General features: G+C 44.8%; 1 protein-coding gene across 1 annotated transcript; it reads right to left on the reverse strand.

The window, feature by feature from the left end:
* Positions 1 to 20,018: 20,018 nt before the first annotated feature.
* Positions 20,019 to 23,886, reverse strand: LOC143796204 (uncharacterized). The gene is made up of 6 exons (XM_077281031.1): positions 23,830 to 23,886; positions 22,782 to 22,850; positions 22,394 to 22,586; positions 22,077 to 22,233; positions 21,235 to 21,956; positions 20,019 to 20,029 (listed from the first exon to the last, which is right to left on the reverse strand). The coding sequence occupies exons 1-6, from the start codon at positions 23,884 to 23,886 to the stop codon at positions 20,019 to 20,021; spliced, it is 1,209 nt and encodes a 402-aa protein (XP_077137146.1).
* Positions 23,887 to 24,247: the final 361 nt, after the last annotated feature.

Consider the following 24,247-nt stretch of genomic DNA (forward strand, 5'->3'; position numbering starts at 1 on the left):
TTATTTGGCTTCTAAAGTCTCCCTGAAAAAAAAAAATCAAACAGTAGGAGATTAATATTGCCCTTTCTGCTTGTGTGCCACTCCTGACTCCTGTGTGTGCCATCTCTCACTCAGTGGGCCATAGAAAGCCTTTTTTTTATTATTTGGTTTCTAAAGTCTCCCTGAAAAAAAAAAAATTCAAACAGTAGGAGATTAATATTGCCCTTTCTGCTTGTGTGCCACTCCTGACTCCTGTGTGTGCCATCTCTCACTCAGTGGGCCATAGAAAGCCTTTTTTATTATTATTTGGCTTCTAAAGTCTCCCTGAAAAAAAAAAAAAAATCAAACAGTAGGAGATTAATATTGCCCTTTCTGCTTGTGTGCCACTCCTGACTCCTGTGTGTGCCATCTCTCACTCAGTGGGCCATAGAAAGCCTTTTTTTTATTATTTGGTTTCTAAAGTCTCCCTGAAAAAAAAAAAAATTCAAACAGTAGGAGATTAATATTGCCCTTTCTGCTTGTGTGCCACTCCTGACTCCTGTGTGTGCCATCTCTCACTCAGTGGGCCATAGAAAGCATTTGTTTTTTTTATTATTTGGTTTCTAAAGTCTCCCTGAAAAAAAAAAAAATTCAAACCGTGGGAGATTAATATTGCCCTTTCTGCTTGTCTGCCACTCCTGACTCCTGTGTGTGCCATCTCTCACTCAGTGGGCCATAGAAAGCCTTTGTTTTTTTTATTATTTGGTTTCTAAAGTCTCCCTGAAAAAAAAAAAAAATTCAAACAGTGGGAGATTAATATTGCCCTTTCTGCTTGTCTGCCACTCCTGACTCCTGTGTGTGCCATCTCTCACTCAGTGGGCCATAGAAAGCCTTTTTTTTATTATTTGGTTTCTAAAGTCTCCCTGAAAAAAAAAAAAATTCAAACAGTAGGAGATTAATATTGCCCTTTCTGCTTGTGTGCCACTCCTGACTCCTGTGTGTGCCATCTCTCACTCAGTGGGCCATAGAAAGCCTATTAATTTTGTATTATTTGGTTTCTAAAGTCTCCCTGAAAAAGAAAAAAAAAAAACAGTGGGAGATTAATATTGCCCTTTCTGCTTGTGTGCCACTCCTGACTCCTGTGTGTGCCATCTCTCACTCAGTGGGCCATAGAAAGCCTTTGTTTTTTTTATTATTTGGTTTCTAAAGTCTCCCTGAAAAAAAAAATAATTCAAACAGTGGGAGATTAATATTGCCCTTTCTGCTTGTCTGCCACTCCTGACTCCTGTGTGTGCCATCTCTCACTCAGTGGGCCATAGAAAGCCTATTAATTTTTTTGCTTGATTTGGGTTCTAAAATCTACCTGAAAAAAAAACACTGCATCAATCGGTGGGAGAAAAATATTGGCCTCAGTCAGGGCTTGTGTGCCACTCCTGACTCCTGTGTGTGCCATCTCTCACTCAGTGGGCCATAGAAAGCCTATTAATTTTTTATTATTTGGTTTCTAAAGTCTCCCTGAAAAAGAAAAAAAAAAAGAAAACAGTGGGAGATTAATATTGCCCTTTCTGCTTGTGTGCCACTCCTGACTCCTGTGTGTGCCATCTCTCACTCAGTGGGCCATAGAAAGCCTATTTATTTTTTATTATTTTGTTTCTAAAGTCTCCCTGAAAAAGAAAAAAAAAAGAAAACAGTGGGAGATTAATATTGACATTTGTGCTTGAGTGACAGTCCTGCGTGTGTGGCATCTCTGTGATTTGGTGCCACAGAAAACAGAGTGTGTAACATTGTGCCTGATTTTCCTTGTGGTCTCACCAACCTGTTAAGGGATATTGAAATCATACTGAAGTTATAGCTCACCGTGTAAGTTGTTTGACAGCAACAAATAAAGTTACTTTGGTTAAGATTAGTGTTGAGCATTCCGATGCTGCAAGTATCGGGTATCGGCCGATACTTGCTGTATCGGAATTCCGATACCGGGATTCCGATACTCTTGTGGTATCGGGTATCGGGTATCGCAACAACATTAATGTTAAAATGTGTAAAAGAGAGAATTAAAATAAAAAATATCGCTATACTCACCTGTCCGACGCAGCCGGGACTTCAGCGAGGGAACCGGCAGCGTTGTTTGTTTAAAATTCGCGCTATTACTTGGTTACGTGAATTCCCGGCTTGTGATTGGTCAGGTCGGCCATGTTGCCGGGACGCGGACCAATCACAGCAAGCCGTGACGAAATTACGTCACGGCTTGCTGTGATTGGTCCGCGTCCCGGCAATATGGCCGCCCTGACCAATCACAAGCCGTGACGTCACGGGAGGCTGGACACGCGCCCATTTTAAAATGAGCGCGTCCAGCCTCCCGGCTTGTGATTGGTTGACCGCGGCGCAACGAATCACAAGCCGTGACGTCACGGGAGGCTGGACACGCGCCAATTTTAAAATGAGCGCGTCCAGCCTCCCGGCTTGTGATTGGTTGACCGCGGCGCAACCAATCACAAGCCGTGACGTCACGGGAGGCTGGACACGCGCCCATTTTAAAATGAGCGCGTGTCCAGCCTCCCGTGACGTCACGGCTTGTGATTGGTCAGGGCGGCCATATTGCCGGGACGCGGACCAATCACAGCAAGCCGTGACGTAATTTCGTCACGGCTTGCTGTGATTGGTCCGCGTCCCGGCAACATGGCCGACCTGACCAATCACAAGCCGGGAATTCACGTAACCAAGTAATAGCGCGAATTTTAAACAAACAACGCTGCCGGTTCCCTTGCTGAAGTCCCGGCTGCGTCGGACAGGTGAGTATAGCGATATTTTTTATTTTAATTCTTTCTTTTACACATTTATATGGTTCCCAGGGCCTGAAGGAGAGTTTCCTCTCCTTCAGACCCTGGGAACCATCAGGAATACCGTCCGATACTTGAGTCCCATTGACTTGTATTGGTATCGGGTATCGGTATCGGATTGGATCCGATACTTTGCCGGTATCGGCCGATACTTTCCGATACCGATACTTTCAAGTATCGGACGGTATCGCTCAACACTAGTTAAGATATTAAAACAATGAGGAAGTCTGGTGCAAGAGGTCGTCGTGGGCGTTCATTGTCAGCTGGTAATGATTGTAGTGGTAGTGGAGCATCAGGTGGTCGTGGGGATAAAAATATTCCACCTAAGTCTGGAGCTGTGGAGCCAGTTTCGTCGTCTGGCTACACAAGGCCTCGAACGCTCTCTTTTCTGGGAGTACGAAAACCGCTTTTAAAGGCAGAGCAGCAACAGCAAGTTTTGGCTTACATTGCAGACTCAGCCTCTAGCTCTTTTGCCTCCTCTTCTGAAACTGGTAAATGTAAAAGCAGTGCATCGCTTGTGGATGTTCACGGTCAGGGACAAGTCGCTTCCTTGTCCTCTTCAGCAAAAACTACAACAAGAGAGAAGGATGCAGCAGGCGACACAACGGGTTACTCCATGGAGCTCTTTACACATACCGTCCCTGGCTTAGAAAGTGAAACACTTAACAGGCCATGCCCATTACAAGTAGATTCTGACATGGAGTGCACTGATGCACAGCCACAGCCAGAGTACTATGCTGCTCCTTTGACTCAGACCACCACATTGCCCTCTCAGGGTACTGATCCACAATCAGACCCTGATGAGACTATGTTGCCCCGCCACGAACGCTATACCACCGACCGACACAGTGACACAGACGAAGTTGCACACGAGCTCGAAGAGGAGGTAATAGATGACCCAGTTGTTGACCCCGATTGGCAGCCATTGGGGGAACAGGGTGCAGGCGGCAGTAGTTCAGAAGCGGAGGTGGAGGAGGGGCCGCAGCAGGCATCAACATCGCAACAGGTTCCATCTGCCGGGCCCGTATCTGGCCCAAAACGCGTGTCAAAGCCAAAACCTGTTGGAGGACAGCGTGGCCATCCGGTTAAAGCTCAGTCTGCAATCCCTGAAAAGGGATCCGATGCTAGGAAGAGTGCAGTCTGGCATTTTTTTAAACAACATCCAATTGATCAGCGCAAAGTCATCTGTCAAAAATGTTCAACTAGCTTAAGCAGAGGTCAGAATCTGAAAAGTCTAAATACTAGTTGCATGCATAGACACTTAACCACCATGCATTTTCAAGCCTGGACTAACTACCAAACGTCCCTTAAGGTTGTAGCACCCTCGGCCAATGAAGCTAGTCAGCAACGCAACATCCCTTCCGTCACTGTAAGGCCACCATTTTCCACACCACCGGCAGTATCTGTGCAGGTTTCTTTGCCAGCCAAAAGCAGTCAGGGTCAGGGAATCACCAGTTTTGTAGGAGGAAATATTGCATCTAGGGCACCGGCGGAAACAATACCGTCTCCAACCGTCACTCAGTCTGCCATGTACACCGGCACATCCGAAAGTTCCACGATCTCCAGCTCTCCAGTCCAGCTCACCCTACATGAGACTCTGTTTAGAAAAAGGAAGTACTTATCCTCGCATCCGCGTACACAGGGTTTTAACGCCCACATAGCTAGACTAATCTCGTTAGAGATGATGCCCTACCGGTTAGTTGAAAGCGAAGCTTTCAAAGCCCTGATGGAGTACGCTGAACCACTATACGAGCTACCCAGTCGACACTTTTTTTCCAGAAAAGCCATCCCAGCCCTGCACCAGCATGTTAAACAGCGCATCGTCCATGCACTCAGGCAATCTGTGAGTACAAAGGTGCACCTGACTGCAGATGCATGGACCAGTAGGCATGGCCAGGGACGTTATGTGTCCATCACGGCACACTGGGTGAATATGGTGGATGCAGGGTCCACAGGGGACATCAATTTCGGGACAGTTGTGCCTAGCCCACGGTCTAGGAAACAGTTGGCTGTAGGCGTTCGCACCGCCTCCTCCTCCTCGTCCTCCTGCAGAAGCTACAGCTCTTCCACAGACCGCAGTCGGCCAACCACTCCATCGGCAGATGACACTGTTGCACACCAGTTGTCCCATTATGGGCCAGCTACTGGCAAGCGTCAGCAGGCTGTATTGGCTATGAAGTGTTTGGGCGACAACAGACACACCGTGGAAGTTCTGTCCGAGTTCTTGCAACAAGAAACGCAGTCGTGGCTGGGCACAGTAGATCTTGAGGCAGGCAAGGTAGTGAGTGATAACGGAAGGAATTTCATGGCTGCCATCTCCCTTTCCCAACTGAAACACATTCCTTGCCTGGCTCACACCTTAAACCTGGTGGTGCAGTGCTTATTGAAAACTTATCCTGGTTTCTCCGACCTGCTCCTCAAAGTGCGTGGACTTTGCTCACATATCCGACGTTCGCCTGTACACTCCAGCCGTATGCAGACCTATCAGCGGTCTTTGAACCTTCCCCAGCATCGCCTAATCATAGACGTTGCAACAAGGTGGAACTCAACACTGCACATGCTTCAGAGACTGTGCCAACAGAGGCGGGCTGTTATGTTTTTGTGGGAGGATACACATACACGGGCAGGCAGTAGGATGGCAGACATGGAGTTGTCAGGTGTGCAGTGGTCGAAGATACAAGACATGTGTCAAGTCCTTCAGTGTTTTGAGGAATGCACACGGCTGGTTAGTGCAGACAACGCCATAATAAGCATGAGCATCCCCCTAATGCGTCTGCTGATGCAAAGTTTGACGCACATAAAGGATCAGGCGTCTGCACCAGAGGAAGAGGAAAGCCTTGATGACAGTCAGCCATTGTCTGGTCAGGGCAGTGTACAGGACGAGGTAGCGGGCGAAGAGGAGGTGGAGGACGAGGAGGATGATGGGGATGAGTATATTTTTAATGCGGAAGCTTTCCCGGGGGCACTGGAAATTGGTTGCGTGGCAAGGCCGGGTTCTGGTTTTTTGAGGGACACAAGTGACGTAGATTTGCCTGAAACTGCCCCTCAACCAATCACAACCGGAGATTTGACAACTGGAACTTTGGCCCACATGGCGGATTATGCCTTACGTATCCTAAAAAGGGACACACGCATTACGAAAATGATGAACGATGACGATTAATGGTTGGCCTGCCTCCTTGATCCACGCTATAAAAGCAAATTGCAAAATATTATGCCACATGAGAACTTGGAACTAATATTAGCAACCAAACAATCAACTCTTGTTGACCGTTTGCTTCAGGCATTCCCAGCACACAGCGCACATGATCGTTCTCACACGAGCTCCAGGGGGCAGCAGACTAGGAGTGTTAGGGGTGCACACATCAGAAGTGGCGTTGGACAGAGGGGTTTTCTGACCAGATTGTGGAGTGATTTTGCTATGACCGCAGACAGGACAGGTACTGCTGCATCAATTGAAAGTGACAGGCGACAACATTTGTCCAGTATGGTTACTAACTATTTTTCATCCCTTATCGATGTTATCCCTCAACCGTCATTCCCATTTGATTACTGGGCATCAAAATTAGACACCTGGCCAGAATTGGCAGAATATGCATTGCAGGAGCTTGCTTGCCCGGCAGCAAGTGTCCTATCAGAAAGAGTATTCAGTGCTGCAGGTTTAATATTAACCGAAAAAAGGACTCGTCTGGCTACCCAAAATGTTGACGATCTAACATTCATTAAAATGAACCACAACTGGATTTCGAAATCTTTTGCCCCACCTTGCCCGGCCGACACCTAGCTTTCCTATGAAAAGCTCTTGCCTGTGGAGTACTGTGAATTACTTTTCTAATGTCTAATTTTCTGCAGCTGATTGTCCAGCATACGACATGTTTACACCTCCCTAAATGGCCAAACTCCCCACACGGGGCTGTGGTATCGCGACTTGGCGCAAGCACCCGTGAGACTGCTGTTTGTCTGAAGAGGTGGGTGTGCTCGCTTTTGGTCAACGGCATTGCTACTGGGTCCCTCATAGTACAATAAAGTGTCTCTGGCGGTGGTGGTGCGCACCCAACGTCAGACACACTGTTGTAACATGAGGGGCCCTGGGCCTGTACCGCCGGCCACAAGAGAGTTCACCCACCCCCAGGTCAAACATTGCTCTATCACTTCCACGGTTATCTCTCACACTTCCACCAATGTTTAGTCTATGCGATGACATCCTTCCACACCTGCCACTGACAATACCATTGTGTTGACATGTATGATGGTACTTAACATAGTCAGGGGCAGTGTCCTCTATTTACCACAGTAAATACTTTGCGCTAAATTAGTAGGTCTGAAACAACGCAGAGGATCCCACCCCTGAACCTAATGATTGCACCCTTTAGTGTTTTTGTTTTGTTTTAATGGGAGACATTCACATTTAATTGTTGTTTTTGACTACTAACTGGCAGACACTCATTACAATCGGCCTCCGTTGACCAGACCACTGCTGCCCGTGTACCCCTGGAACCAATTATAAAGTGCCTACAGCCAGCCCATTTTATTGTGTTAGGCCTTTGAAGCCTGTCTGCGGTCCCTCCTTCCACTAGGCCTACACTGACCAGACCACTGCTGCCCGTGTACCCCTGGAACCAATTTTAAAGTGCCTACAGCCAGCCCATTTTATTGTGTTAGGCCTTCGAAGCCTGTCTGCGGTCCCTCCTTCCACTAGGCCTCCACTGACCAGACCACTGCTGCCCGTGTACCCCTGGAACCAATTATAAAGTGCCTACAGCCAGCCCATTTTATTGTGTTAGGCCTTCGAAGCCTGTCTGCGGTCCCTCCTTCCACTAGGCCTCCACTGACCAGACCACTGCTGCCCGTGTAACCCTGGAACCAATTATAAAGTGCCTACAGCCAGCCCATTTTATTGTGTTAGGCCTTCGAAGCCTGTCTGCGGTCCCTCCTTCCACTAGGCCTACACAGACAAAGGTACACCTGACAACAGACACATGGACCTGTAGGCATGGCCACGGAAGGTTACGTGTCCTTTGTGGCTCAATGGGTTAATGTATTGGATGCATGGTCCACACAGGGGACAGCCTGCTAATTCTGTCTGCAGTCCCTAATTCAAGTTGTCCTCAACTGAATAAAGCTGAGCTTCTACCTTCCGGCTCTGATTAACTGCTGTTTTTAAACACATTGGTGGTTCCGGCCTACTAACGGTGTCTGCCCCTCCCTGGTGTTGTCCTCAACTGAATACAGCTGAGCTTCAACCTTCTGCCTCTCATTAACTGCTGTTTTTTTTTTTTTAAAATGGTGTTTAGGGCCTACTAACGGTTTCTGCCCCTCCCTGGTGTTGCCCTCAACTGAATACAGCTGAGCTTCAACCTTCTGCCTCTCATTAACTGCTGTTTTTTTTAAAAAAAAATGGTGTTAAGGGCCTACTAATGGTTTCTGCCCCTCCCTGGTGTTGCCCTCAACTGAATACAGCTGAGCTTCAACCTTCTGCCTCTCATTAACTGGTGTTTTTTTAAAAAACAAAATGGTGTTTAGGGCCTACTAACGGTTTCTGCCCCTCCCTGGTGTTGTCCTCAACTGAATACAGCTGAGCTTCAACCTTCTGGCTCTCATTAAGTGTTTTTTAAAAAACAAAATGGTGTTTAGGGCCTACTAACGGTTTCTGCCCCTCCCTGGTGTTGCCCTCAACTGAATACAGCTGAGCTTCAACCTTCTGGCTCTCATTTTTTTTTTTTAAAAAACAAAATGGTGGTTAGGGCCTACTAACGGTTTCTGCCGCTCCCTGGTGTTGTCCTCAACTGTATAAAGCTGAGCTTCAACCTTCTGGCTTTTGGCCTACAGTAGCAGATATTAAACTGCATTTGGTCTATTAGTGTGTTTGGGCCCTTAAAACAGTGTCTGCTGCTCCTGGATTTGCTACTCCACTGAACAAAGCAATGCCGCCTGTTTAGTCCTGTTACCAATTTTGAACTGCATTTAGCCCACTTTATTCTTTGGGCCCATATCTGTTTCCCCCTCATCCTGCCCATTGCCCAGCCAGTGATAGATGAGTCTGCTGGTACATTGACCCATAATGCAACATTCCCCGTGCATGCTACACTGCAAGATTGTGACCCTGCTGAAAGTCAGGTCCCCCTTCCCGCATAAAATACCACCTTACACGGGGACAAAGAGGAAGGTGCAGATGAAGGTGCAGGTTCCTTCATCAGGTGGGGGGAGGAATACTCGTTGGCGATGTCACTGCCACAGGGCCCCTCATAGTACGCAAAAGTGTTGCTACCGGTGGGAGGCGCCCCCGCCGTGCAAACACACCGCTGTACTTTGATCGGTGACTACCCAGATAACGGTGCAGCTACGACACTTAAGTAAGCCCACCACGAAGTCCATCCCGACCATCTCCCAGGGCCTGTCTGCCACTGGCAGGGGGTAAAGTAGCCCAGCAGGCCGTTGCCGAGTAGACCGATTCTTGGAGCAGGAGACACATGCCCGAATATTATCCGCGACGTCACGAGCCATATGCGGCCACCAGTATGTTCTCGCCAGAAGCTCAAATGTCCTCTTGATCCCGAAATGTGTACCCTCCTTGGACAAAGGAGCCCAACAGAGAAACTCCGGTCGCAAATTTGATGGTACAAAAGTCTTGCCCGGGGGAACAGACTCTAGTGAATCCGGAGCCACGGTTCTCAGGCTCTCAGAAGGGACAATAAGCCAAGGCTCCTCCTCCTCTGATGACACTACGGAGCGGGAGAGAGCGTCGGCACGAATGTTCTTCAACCTGGAGAAAAAAGTTAGGGTGAAATGGAACCGGGAGAAGAACAGGGACCATCTGGCCTGGCGAGAATTTTGCCGCTGGGCTGTCTGTTAGTACACAAAATTTTTTTGGTCTGTAAAAACTTTAGGAGGTGTCTCCACTCTGAGAAAGCCAACTTCATGGCTAGCAACTCCCTGTCCACGATGGAATAATTCCTCTCCGCTGATGAGAAGGTCTTGGAGAAGAAGCAAGGATGCTTCTGACCTTGAGCATCCTTTTGGAAGAGGACTGCTCCAGCACCAACGGATGAGGCATCCACCTCTATTATAAATGGCTTATCTACATCGGGGCGATGTAGGATGGGAGCGCTAGCGAAGTGTGACCTAATAGTGAGTAGGGCCTTGGAGACCTCCTCCGACCACAACTTGGGATTTGCTCCCTTCTTGGTGAGGGCAACCAAGGGAGCTACCAAAGATGAGAAGTGTGGGATGAACTGGCGATAGTAATTAATGAACCCCATAAAGCGCTGCACTGCTTTAAGAGAATGGGGTTCTTGCCAGTCCATTACAGCCTGTAGCTTGGCAGGATCCATAGCCAATCCCTGGTCAGAGATGATATAGCCAAGGAAAGGCATAGACTCCTGCTCAAACACACACTTCAGTTTGCCCGTAAGAGGTCAAAAACTTTGCAAACATCTCTCTGATTGGAGTCAATATCTGTAGAGTAGATGAGAATATCATCCAGATAGTCTACGACAGAGGTGGTGAGCATCACCCGGAAGATGTCGTTCACAAAGTCTTGGAAAACGGCTGAGGCATTACAGAGTCTATCAAAGAGCTCAGATATCAAGGGCAAAGGATACTTATTCTTAAGTGATGGCGTTAAGACCCCAGTAGTCTATGCATGGACGTAGTTCTCCCCATATTGACAGCAGCATCAGAGGGGCTAAACGCCCACGATCAATGCTAGCAGGGCGTCACCTCTCATATTGAGTTGACACCCACATTTGATCGTGACGGTGCTTTGTGTGAGCTCATATGATCCCACAGCACTGTACATATATGGCGCATGTTGGGAAGGGGTTAAGAAAGAAGTGTGTAAAGACAGAAGACACAACCTTCAAAGAAATCATGCATTTTGGAAATTAAGAAAAGTAAACACTGAATCAGAAGGCAAACATTTTAATAAAATTCACAATACTAATAACAATACCACACACAATACAATACAACCACTCACCGATTCATCAAACCTACATACTAAAGATGACCTGCTAATAGTTGTTATCACATTTTACTGTCTTTATAAGTATAACAGCAGCTCTAGAATGTTGTCTTTATGTTGTTTTTTATCTATTTTGAAACACTACTGCTTTTGACAGAACAAACTTGACATTTCAGTCTGTCTTAAAATATTGTGCACAGGGCAACAAGCTCAGAGTACAAAACCAGCACTAAAACTACATATAAATTATGCAAAAGGAATCAATGAAGAAAGTAATGCAATAAAAGGAACAAATAATGTCATGTCAAATGCATACAGGTTGCTGGGGAGAGGATGTATGCCTACAAAAAAGTGCTGAATGATTGCCCACTGTCCTTAAAAGGTGATGATACCTATGGTGATAATTACAATCAGTTCCTTCTATAAAATCTTGCAATGACTTTAAAATATAACACATTAAGTAGCAATGAAGAAAGTGTTTAAGTAGGAAAGATGGATATGCTTCTTAGACCAGCTAATTTTCCTTACTGCTCAGTTCACAGATCTGGGGGTATGACCTAGAATAATGGCCCAACAGACGGAACTTGATAACATTTCACCTGAGAAGAGCTGACAAGTGTCCATTCAGTTTTTATTATATATAACAGTAAAGGCATAACAATCATTTCCAAACCATGAAATCTTTGAGATCTCTTAGAGCCACAATTACAAAAAATATATAATGTGACTCATTAGAAACACATGTATAAGACACTTTATAAGTGTGTCCCGAGGAACACTCCGGTATAAAACATCAGAAAATATAAAAATAAGTATTTTGCTTATAAAAAAGAAAATACTGGAGAGATATCAAATGCAGACATTTTAACATTAAAAACAAAAACACATACAACAAAAAACTGGTACAGTACAAAAATTGGCCACCAGCTACAAAAACTTTCTCCTGCAAGTAGTTAACTGAAAGGTTTTTTTCAGTTGAAAACACAGATATGGCATCCACCGAGTGTTGTCCTGTCGCGTCTTCTTTATATTATTGCCAAGAAGCTGCAACTGAATAAAGCTGTGCTTCAACCTTATGGCTTTCGGCCTATAGTATCAGATATTAAACTGCATTTGGCCTTCAACTTTGGTTCCGGCCTACTAACGGTGTCTGCCCCTCCCTGGTGTTGTCCTCAACTGAATAAAGCTATGCTTCAACCTTCTGTTCCAAATTAAGATTTAAAAAAAAGAAATTGGGTGTTTAGGGCCTACTAACGGTGTCTGCCCCTCCCTGGTGTTGTCCTCAACTGAATAAAGCTGTGCTTCAACCTTCTGTTCCAAATTAAGATTTTTAAAAAAGAAATTGGGTGTTTAGGGCCTACTAACGGTGTCTGCCCCTCCCTGGTGTTGTCCTCAACTGAATAAAGCTGTGCTTCAACCTTCTGGCTCTTATTAACTGCTGTTTTTTAAAAGATTGGTGGTTCCGGCCTACTAACGGTGTCTGCCCCTCCCTGGTGTTGTCCTCAACTGAATAAAGCTGTGCTTCAACCTTCTGTTCCAAATTAAGATTTTTAAAAAAGAAATTGGGTGTTTAGGGCCTACTAACGGTGTCTGCCCCTCCCTGGTGTTGTCCTCAACTGAATAAAGCTGTGCTTCAACCCTCTGGCTTTCGGCCTATAGTATCAGATATTAAACTGCATTTGGCCTTCAACTTTGGTTCCGGCCTACTAACGGTGTCTGCCCCTGCGTGGTGTTTGTCCTCAACTGAATAAAGCTGAGCTTCAACCTTCTGGCTTTTGGCCTACAGTAGCAGATATTAAACTGCATTTGGCCTATTAGTGTGTTTGGGCCCTTAAAACAGTGTCTGCTGCTCCTGGGTTTGCTACTCCACTCAACAAAGCAATGCCGCCTGTTTAGTCCTGTTACCAATTTTGAACTGCATTTAGCCTACTTTATTCTTTGGCCCTATATCTGTTTCCTCCTCATCCTGCCCACTGCCCAGCCACTGCTACATGAGTCTGCTGGTACATTGACCTAGACCACTACATTCCCCTTGCACTCTACACAGCCAGAATCTGACCCTGCTGAAAGTCAGGTTCCCCTTCCCGCATGTTATACCACCTTACACAGGGACAAAGAGGAAGGTGCAGATGAAAGTGCAGGTTCCTTCATCAGGTGGGGGGGGCATACTCATTGGCGACGTCACTGGCACAGGGCCCCTCAGAGTACGCAAAAGTGTCGCTGCTGGTGGGAGGCGCCCCCGCCATGCAAACACACATCGCTGTACTTTGAGGGGCCCTGTGCCAGTGCCAATGCGAACGAGTGCCCCCCCCCCCTGCTTGCTCAGGATCACAGCACTTGCAACGTTGAAATACTTACCTCTCCCTGCTCCACCGCCGTGACGTAGTCCACGTTTCCTGGGCCCACTAAAACCTTGAACCAGCCCTACCCCCCACAACTTTTGCCAAATGACCCCCAATTTCCAGTGCCCAACTATTATTATAAAGTTAATTAAGATTGACAAGCTTCAGAAAACAAGAATGGATGTTTTTGGCATTAAAATGGGCACTGTAGGTGTTTTCCTGGCCTCCACTCACTGCCGACTATGCTTCCCCATTGACTTGCATTGGGTTTCGTGTTTCGGTCGATCCCCGACTTTTAGCGATAATCGGCCGACTGCACTCGACTCGACTCTGGACTAAGTCGGGTTTCACAAAACCCGACTCGATCTTAAAAAAATGAAAGTCGCTCAACCCTAGTAGGCAGGCCAGTAACAGATGTTGTCAGTGGTCTTTGGGTAGGATGAGACAGTGTTTGTTCAGTTGAGCATTCAATCACATTAAAACCTAACCAAAGTACATGTCAAACACAAAGCCTATCCCCCTTTTTACCACAACCTTGCTTTATCCCACTCATGTTGTAAGTAGCCTTCCCCTCTTATACCCTGCTGTTTATCAACCTGAGGCCCACAGCTGTCAGTCACCCCTTCACTAAATTAAAAATCACCATTTATTTTCTTTAAAGTGCGTCTGAACAACACTGTTAGCCTATAGTTTTTTAAGTGTAAATATAGCATCTGATTTGCCACTGAAACACAGTTTTAACATGAGCGATTAGAAGTAGCTTATAGGGACTCGTGGATGCAGTACTATAGTAGGCCTAATGATTTTCATGTGGAAATTTGGCCTTACGATTTGTCACTGAAACATAATTTTAGCACAAACTATTTGGAGTAGCTAACTGGGCCTTATGGGTGCAACATTATATCAGGCCTACCTCTTGCCGACATCGGACATATTAGTACGCCAATATCAGTATCCCCAGCTTTGATGTGGGCTCCGGCGGAGAGCTCACATCTTTCTGGGGACATGTCAGCTGTTTTGAGCACCTGACATGTGCCCGCAATAGCCGTGGGTAGAATCGCGATCAACCCGCAGCTATTAACTAGTTAAATGCCGCTGTCAAACTCTGACTGTGGCATTTAAATCACATTTCCGGCCATCGGGACGGAAAAACGCACATCGGTGACCCCGTCACATGATCGGGGGGTCATCGGTTCGTCGGCATGACAGCCAGAGGTCTCCTTGAGATCTCTATGGTTGTAAATGATGGATTGCGATGAGTGCCACCCAGTGGTCGGTGCTCATAGCAACTCAGCAATTCAGCTGCATAGAGGCTATCTGAACATTGCCTCTATGTAGCCGAGCCAATAAAGTTGTGCCAGCTTCTAGCCTCCTATGGAGACTATTGAAGCATGTCAAAAGTAAAAAAAATGTTTTCAAAAATATAAAAAATAAAAAAAATCGAAAAGTTTAAATCACCCCCCATTTGCCCCATTCAAAATAAAACAATTAAAAAATCACCTGATCTACCAATAAAAAAAACAATAACCTGATCGCTAAATGGTGTAGCGATAAAAAAAGTAAAAACAACAGAATTACATTTTTTTGGTCACCAAGACATTGCATTAAAATGCAATAACGGGCAATAAAAAGAACATATCTACACTGAAATAGTATCATTAGAAACGTAAGCTTGGCATGCAAAAAATAAACCCTCAACCAACCTGAGATCATGAAAAATGGAGATGCTACGGGTATTGGAAAATTGCACAATTTTTTTTTTCTACCAAAGTTTTGAATTTTTGTTCATCAGTTAGATAAAAAAGAACCTAGACATATTTGGTGTCTATGAACTCGTAATGATCTGGAGAATCATAATGGCAGGTTAGTTTTAGCATTTAGTGAACCTAGCAAAAAAGCCAAACAAAAAAACAGTGTGGTGTTGCACTTTTTTTGCTATTTCACCGCACTTTTAATTTTTTTCCCGTTTTCTAGTACATGACATGGTAAAACCAATAGTGTCTTTAAAAAGTACAACTCGTCCTGCAAAAAATAAAAAAGTTATAGCTCTGGGAAGGAGGGGAGCGAAAAATGAAAATGCAAAACCGAAAAAAGCTGTGGTCACGAAGGGGTTATGTGAAAATCTGTCCTTCTGATTTCCCATTGAAGCACAGTATTAGCACAAACGATTAGGAGTAGCTAATTGGGCCTCATGAATGGACCACTATAGTGGGCCTCATGATTTTTACTTGGAAATCTGGCCTTTGATTTGTCAATGAAGCACAGTTTTAACACAAACAATTAGGGGTAGCTAATTGGGCTTCATGGATGCAACACTACAGTAGGCCTCACAATTTTTACATGGAAAACTGGCATTCTGATTTGCTACTGAATACAGTTTTAGCACATATGATTTGGAGTAGCTAATTGGGCCTCATGGCTGCAACATTATATTAGTCCTAACAGTTTTTAAGTGGAAATCTGGCTTTCTGATTTGCAACTGAAACACAGTTTTAGCAGAAACAATTAGGAGTATCTAATTGGGTCTCATGGATGCAACACTATAGTAGGCATAATCATTTTTACATGGAAAACTGTCATTCTGATTTGCCATTGAAACACAGTTTTAGAACATTTTTTATCAAAGAAGAAAAAAGGCAGAACAGCACCAGGTCATTTGGCCAATTCAATGAAAGGCAACAGTCTGTATACCCCTTCGTTGGTGGTAGGGGTATGTACTACTGCAGCGTGGTGCTCAACATCATGTTGCAAAAAATATTTCCATGCATAATGAAATAAGAAGAAAGATGTGGCTCTCACCAAGTAGTATTTCAATCAAAGTCCTTTATTTGCTCATATTTGGCTCCAGGACATTAGAGGGAAGGGGTCCACTTCCACGATCCTGCACCCTCATCTTCCCCTGCCACGTCCTTCTAATGTCCTGGAGCCAAATATGAGCAAATAAAGGACTTTGATTGCAATACTACTTGGTGAGTGCCACATCTTTCTTCTTTTTTTATTATGCATGGAAATATTTTTTGCAACATGATGTTGAGCACCACGCTGCAGTAGTACATACCCCTACCACCAACGAAGGGGTATACAGACTGTTACCTTTCATTGAATTGGCCAAATGACCTGGTGCTGTGCTGGAAACAGTTTTAGAACAAACTATTTGGGGTATCTAATTACGGTAGTTCTCGTGGCTGCAACACTATATTAGTTCTAATCATTTTTAAGTAACATAGTAACATTGTTAGCAAGGCCGAAAAAGACATTTGTCCATCCAGTTCAGCCTATATTCCGTCAGAATAAATCCCCAGATCTCCGTCCTTCTACAGAACCTAATAACTGTAAGATACAATATTGTTACGCTCCAGGAAGACATCCAGGCCTCTTTTGAACCCCTAGACTGAGTTTGCCATCACCAGCTCCTCAGGCAAGGAATTCCAGATTCTCACTGCAATAACAGTAAATAATCCTCTTCTATGTTGGTGGAAAAACCTTCTCTCCTCCAGATGCAGAGAATGCCCCCTTGTGACCATCATCTTCTTTGGTATAAACAGATCCTCGGAGAGATATTTGTATTGTCCCGATATATACTTATACATGGTTACTAGATCGCCCCTCAGTCATCTTATTTCCAGAATAAATAATCCTAATACTGCTAATCTCTCTGGGTATTGTAGTTCCCCCCATCCCCTTTATTAATTTTGTTGCCTTCCTTTGTACTCGCTCTACTTCCATTATATCCTTCCAGAGCACCGGTGACCAAAGCTGTACACAGTACTCCATGTGTGGTCTAACCAGGGATTTTAACAGAGGCAGTATATTGTTGTCATCATGTGTATCCAGACCTCTTTTAATGCACCCCATGATCCTGTTTGCCTTGGCAGCTGCTGCCTGGGACTGGCTGCTCCAGGTAAGTTTATCATTAACTAGGATCCCCAAGTCCTCCATGTCTGATTTACCCAGTGGTTTCCCTTTCAGTGTGTAATGGTGATATTGATTCCTTCTTCCCATGTGTATAACCTTACATTTATTATTGTTAAACCGCATCATCTGCCACATTTTGGCCCAAGTTTCCAACTTATCCAGATCCATCTGTAGCAGAATACTATCTTCTTTTGTATTGACTGCTTTACATAGTTTTGTATTATCTGCTAATATCAATATTTTACTGTGTAAACTTTCCACCAGATCATTCATAAATATGTTGAAGAGAACAGATCCCAATACCGACCCCTGCGGTACCCCACTGGTCACAGCGACCCAGTTAGAGAATTTACCATTTATAACCACCCTCTGCTTTCTATCACTAAGCCAGTTACTTACCCATTCACACACATTTCCCCCCAGACCCAGAATTCTCATTTTGTGTACCAACCTCATGTGCGGCACAGTATCAAACGCTTTGAAAAAATCAAGATATACCAAGTCCAATGACTCACCTTGGTCCATTCTGTAGCTTACCTATTCATAAAAACTGATTAGATTGGTTTGACAGGAGTGATTCCTTATAAACCCATGCTCATATGGAGTTAAACAGTTATTTTCATTGAGATAATCCAGAATAACATCACTCAGAAACCCTTCAAATATTTTACCAACAATAGAGGTTAGACTAAGGCTGGTTTCACACTTGCGTTTTTGAACGCATGCGTTTTTTTAAAAAAACGCATGGTGCAAAAACGCATGTAAACGCATGTAAACGCTGCGTTTTTTTGACGCATGCGTTAAACGCGTGTGTCCAAAAAACGCAGCGTTTACACGCGTTTACATGCGTTTTTGCATGCGTTTGCGTTTTTTTAACATTTTTCCAAAAAAAAAATAAATAAATAAAAAAAAACCCAGACACAACCAATGGGAATAGAGAGGGCGTATATGATTGTCTCTCAATATATTGACCCTAGGGGAACAGAAATTTTCAGAGCTTGCTACTGTTTCCGGTGTCACGATGGATCTTTCTATGGATAACTTTTATTTCAAACTGGAGTTCAGCTTCAAGATTTTCATTGCCTGTGTTTTTGCTTGGGAGCAAGACCGAAACCGCCAAAGATGGAGAAGGAGACAGCGTCGGCGTTTTTGGAGGCACCCCATCATTGAAGTGCGTGAGAGCCGTGGAGCATATCACACGCTCTATGCGGAGCTGAATGCCAACCCGGAGAAATTCCAGGATTATACCAGAATGTCTCAAGATTCTTTCCGGGATTTACTGGCTCGTGTTGAAGGATCCATAAGGCGACAGGACACACGGCTCCGTAGAGCGATTCCACCTGAGGAACGTCTGTTAGTGACATTACGGTACGTTCCTAAACTAAACCAATGACCGTCAACTTTGTTGTTATGACATGTTTTCTATGTTTTTTTTTTTTTATTATTTATTTTTTTTTAAAACACACCATTAGAACCGATTTTTAATTTTTTTTGTTTTTGTTTCTTTTTCTTCTAGATTTCTTGCCACAGGAGAGAGTTTATCTTCCCTGCACTTCCAATATCGCCTTGGAATCTCAACCCTCTCCGGAATTGTTGTGGACACCTGTCGTGCGTTATGGAATGCACTCCGTGAGGAGTTTATACCCGTACCCACCGTGGACATGTGGCGGGAAATTTCAACTACATTTTTGAACGTGTGTGATTTCCCAAACTGTTTAGGGGCGGTGGATGGAAAGCACATCCGCATTGTCAAACCGGCCAGAACCGGATCTGAGTTTTATAATTATAAAAAATATTTTTCGGTAGTGCTTATGGCAATAGCGGATGCGGAGTGTCGCTTCATCGCCGTGGATATTGGAGCTTTTGGCCGTGGCAATGATTCCCAAACCTTCAAGAGCTCGGATATGGGCCGTCGGTTGTATGGCAACAATTTTAATTTTCCCCCTCCACAGCCTCTCCCCAACACTCAAGGCCCACCGCTGCCATTTGTTATGGTTGGGGATGAGGCCTTCCAAATGTGTGAAAATCTCCTGAAGCCCTATTCTAGTAGGGACTTGGACCACACTAGAAGAATATTCAACTACAGACTGACCAGGGCCAGAAGAACCGTAGAGTGCAGCTTTGGCATTCTTGTTGCTAAATGGCGCATTCTTGCAACAGCCATCAATCTAAAAGTGGAAACAGTGGACGAGGTGGTCAAAGCCTGTGTGGTGCTACACAATTATATAATGGCTAAGGAGCGACCCCACATTGAACTTGATGAACCTGTTGCACACCCATTGCCTGATTTTCAGCATCACCCGATGCGGTCAACTGCAGCCGTTGGTCTTATGCGGGACCAATTTGCGGCCTATTTTGTGTCCGATATTGGACGTGTGTCATGGCAGGACAATGTTGTTTAAATGTCCTGTTGTATGTTTATGTTTACCAATTATTAAACACTGATAAACATTTTTCTAATTAATAAACTTTTTTGTGTTCACCATGTCTAATATCTTTTTCCTGTCTAAACAAAGGTTGACCAAAGATGGGCAGTAGATATGTATATCATATTTTGTAATCCAAAACCAGGAGTGGGTGATAGTTGTTGAGGTAATAAATTTTAAATTTTTCATCGTAATTTACCTATGTTGCACTCCCTATTTTGGTTTTCAAAGAATGATATAAACCACGGGCCCCATACTTATAATAATGGTACAAAATTTTTAATTATTTTTATTTATTAATTCTAATATTGTTGACGTCATTGCGTCAAGACTGTCACGGTCTCTATATCCATCAAGTCAAGTGTAAGCAATAATAAATTCATGATAAACATATACATGATCATGAATTCACAATTTCTTACACCTGGCCTGGTGAGCATAGATATGTAGAGTGTGAGAACACTTGTCCCATCTGTTTGACAACCATTGTCACATAATGAGCTATATAGAATATGGTGAATATACAAGGCAGTAATCAACTTAATCGGTCAGGTATATATTTTGACATATGACCGTTTCAGTTAATTTCTGAACTTGATTTCCACCATTTTCTCTTTGTACAGTGACACTACACTAGGTACAAAAATAAAAGAGTATGGAAATAAATACTATTTTTTTGGCCAACTCATATCTGTATACTAAAGAAACACATATAGATGTTGTCTTGTATTTTATACTACTGGAGATATGTGTAGGCCAAAAGAATAAGTGTGTGATGAAGTTTATTGGTGTGTATTGAGAGAGGTGATAGACACAATAAACCAAACATAATTTTTTCAAATAAACTTTTTTTTTATTGAGGAAAAAGAAAACAAATTTATTTTTTGGTACCGCGCCGGGTTGAACCACGCCGGCTTGGGGTTGAGTAACGTAACTGGGGGGTATTCAGAACTGAAGCCTGGCTCACCATGGAGGAGGCAGAGGTGGCAGGAGAATGGGCAACAAAACTTGAAGGGTCTGGAAGTTCGGGGATGGGGCTTAAAACATGAGGGGCTTGAGACACACTGGAATGTTGAGACACATCGGTAGGTGATGGGGGAGGAATAATCAAAGTTTTCTGTTTTTTATGCGTTTTGCCAGTTTTACGTTGGGTTTTCCGGGTTGGGGGAAGTCTTCTTGGGCTATGTTGTACAGTGTGGGCGGGAGACACGTCAGGACCCGGCTCCACACAGTCAGTCTCCATTGTGGAGCGCTCGGCAATGTCTGAGTCCAATGGGGGGAAAGATAAACTCACGCCTGGGTCCTGGTGCCTCGTTGGGGGTGGGGAAACAAAAACCCTTCCAGGATCCTGGTGCCTCGTTGGGGGGGGGGGGAAACAAATCCCATAACAGTGTCCTGCTGCATTGCTGGTGGGGGGGAACATAAAGCCATGGATGTGTCCTGCTGCATCAGGGTGGGTCCTGCCTGGAAAGGTATGGCTTGGTCGTGCTGCATCATGGGGGGCCCGGTGCGATACGCCATGGATGGGTCCTGCTGCATCGGGGGGTGTCCTGCCAGGAAAGCAACGCCTCGGTCCTGCTGCATCGGGGTGGGTCCGGTCCGGTATGCAACGCCTCGGTCCTGCTGCATCGGGGTGGGTCCGGTCCGGTATGCAACGCCTCGGTCCTGCTGCATCGGGGTGGGTCCGGTCCGGTATGCCAGGCCTCGGTCCTGCTGCATCTGGGGTGGGCCGGTCCGATATTGCATGGATGGGTCCTGCTGCATCGGGAGGGTGCCGGCCCGATAAGCCATACCAGGGTCCTGCGTCCTCGTGGTGTCAGCGGAGGAGGTCCAAGCCGGAGCAGCGGTCGTCACGGTGGTGGCGGTGGGATGTCCAACAGCACTCGTCATCGTGTTGGCGCTGTAGTGGAGTACACCTGTAGAGGGAATAGAGGTGGCCGTGCAGTGGTATGCAGCAGAGGTAGGAATAGTGTTTACTTGTGACAGTGACGGCACAGTTGGATAGGCCGCCACATTACGACTCTGACTCTGCTGCATAGCCTGCACAAAAGCAACATTGCAGGCCTGCATCACACTCAGCTGGAGATCAGGGCTAAGGTGTTCCGACATGCCCTCTAGGATTTGATTGAAAAAATGCTGAGCTGGCTTATTGAGGTCGGCTTTCAATTGATCAACGCTTTTGGCGACATCCTGGATGCGGCAATTTAAGAGATTATGGTTCGCATCCATTCTGTCACCTAAAGCCTTGATAGCATCATGTAAAACCGAGCTCAAGTGTAAAAACTCGGGCATGAGGGACCTATCCGAAGCCCTCTGTCGCTGCCGGGATGAGCCCGCCAAAATGGGTGCAGCGAAAGAGGACTGCGAAAGGGGAAGACCTGATGGGCCAGCCCCCTGGTCTCCAGTGAGTGTGGAAGACCCACCTGGTGCTGCGCTGCTGGATGGCTGGGACGGGTCCGTGGCTTCCGGCTGAAGGACCGCTCCAGCACCTGTGGCGACAGTCGTGCAGTGTGTGCTGTGAAAAAACAAAACAGAAAATTAATACCAAACTACAACAAGACGGTACATCCTGTGGAATTAAAAGTGACAGATTATGTCAATGCAATACAACCGGAGGCATGTGAGAAATACTTACGTTCTCATGAGAAGGACCGGTCTCAGGAAGGCCAACACACGGTGGTATTTGTAGAGCCGGTGCCTTGCTCCGGAACCACTAGCTGCACTCTTCTCTGCACGTAGGTCACAGTTGAAGCGGTCCTTCATGGAACGCCAACGTGTCCTTACTTTTTCCACTGTGAAATAACAATAAAATATAATGGTCAGAATAAGAACTTTTGGCCGTGCTCTTGTGACTGTGTGTGATGACAGAAACTACGAAAAGTTTCTTTCATCACACACAGTCAAGAGAGCATGGCCAAGGTCTGTTGCTTCACACTACCGTGCAATACTTACCAAATGCATTACGGACCCGTGGCGTGGAATTCTCCCAGCCATCCCACAACGCTTGGGCCACCTCACTCCACAAACGACGGAGAACACTATTGACGGCGTGCTGTTTATCCCGGCTGTCCCACAACGGGACTCGCTCCTGGACCAGACTGATCAGCAGGTCATTATCAATCCGGTCGTCGTCCCGTTGTGAAACCTAAAATTAAAACAAAATCATTTAAGTTTGCTCAACCACATTTGTAAAAAATAAGACACGAAGATGAGAAAGGGCAGGAATATGAAAGACAACTTTCAGAAAAGGATGATATAAGAAATATGTATAGAAAAACAAGGGTACAGAAAGGAAGTTAAAAGAATATTACAATAAGGACAGTCTGCCTGGTATACATACCCGCTGCCGTCTTCCACCTGGACCTTGACTCCGCTGCTCAGTACCTCTCTGTCCCTCTGTTGAAGTGCTCTATAAAATTTAAAAAAAAAAATTGCCTCATGTGTCGATGTGACAGTCAATACTTACCAAGCTGACGTACAAAAAACATACCTCACTCACGTGATCCACTTCTGATTGACGTGGCTGGAACTCCTCATCAGACGAGGAAACCGGAGAAGACATTCTGATGCGTGTTGAAAGAAAAAAAATAGAAGAAATTAGGAGATGTAGATCCAAAAAATTGAAAATGAATGCATTGGCTAGGATATACTCACATTGCTCTGTGTCTTGTCCAAGAATGCGTCCGGGCAGGGTGCTGTCTTCTTTGGAGTCTGATGAGAAGTGACCAGAAACTTCCCCCCACCTTCCCTTTATAACCTTGCTGCTATGGGAGAGTCTTATCAGTGTCTAGACATCTTTATCTACAGTTAATTCAGTGGTGCCAAAAAAAACGCATGCGTCAAAAAAACGCATGCAAACGCATGCAAACGCATGTCAAAAAAAACGCATGCGTCTCCATTGACTCCAATGCATTTTTTTGTCCAAAAAAAACGCATGTAAACGCATGCGTTTTTTTAGGAAAAAAAAACGCCCCTCAAAATACTACAAGTTGCATTTTATAAAATGAACGCATGCAGTTAAAAAACGCATGCGTTCACAAACGCATGCAAACGCGTACACCAAAAAACGCATGCGTTTTCAATGTTAAATATAGGGGAAAAAAACGCATGCGTTTTTTTGGTAAAAAACGCAGCGTTCAAAAACGCAAGTGTGAAAGCAGCCTTACTGGTCTATAATTTCCAGGTTCACTTTTAGATTCCTTTTTGAATATTGGTACCACATTAACTGTGCGCCAGTCCTGTGGAACAGACCCCGTCACTATAGAGCCCCTAAATATAAGAAATAATGGTTTGTCTATGACATTACTTAGTTCTCTTAGTACTCATGGGTGTATGCCATCCGGACCCAGAGATTTATCTATTTTAATCATATTTAGCTGATTTCGCACCTCTTCTTGGGTTAGATTGATGACCCTTAATATAGTGTTTTCTCTGTCTCTCGGCATTTCACCTAGCATTTTATTTTCCACTGTGAATACCATGGAGAAGAAGGTGTTAAATATATTAGCTTTTTCCTCATCATCTACAACAATTCTTTCCTCACAATTTTTTAAGGGTCATCCACTTTCACTTTTGATTCTTTTACTATTGATATGGTTGATGAACAGTTTAGAATTAGTTTTACTCTCCTTAGAAATGTGCTTCTCTGTTTCCTTTTTGGCAGCTTTAATGAGTTTTTTAGATAAAGTATTTTTCTCCCGATAGTTTGTTAGAGCTTCAACAGTGTCATCCTGCTTTAGTAGTTTAAATGCTTTCATTTTACTGTTAACTGTCCCTCTTACTAGTGTTGAGCATTCCGATACCGCA

This window comes from Ranitomeya variabilis, chromosome 1, assembly GCF_051348905.1.
Source record: "Ranitomeya variabilis isolate aRanVar5 chromosome 1, aRanVar5.hap1, whole genome shotgun sequence".
NCBI classification, from domain to species: Eukaryota; Metazoa; Chordata; class Amphibia; order Anura; family Dendrobatidae; genus Ranitomeya; species Ranitomeya variabilis.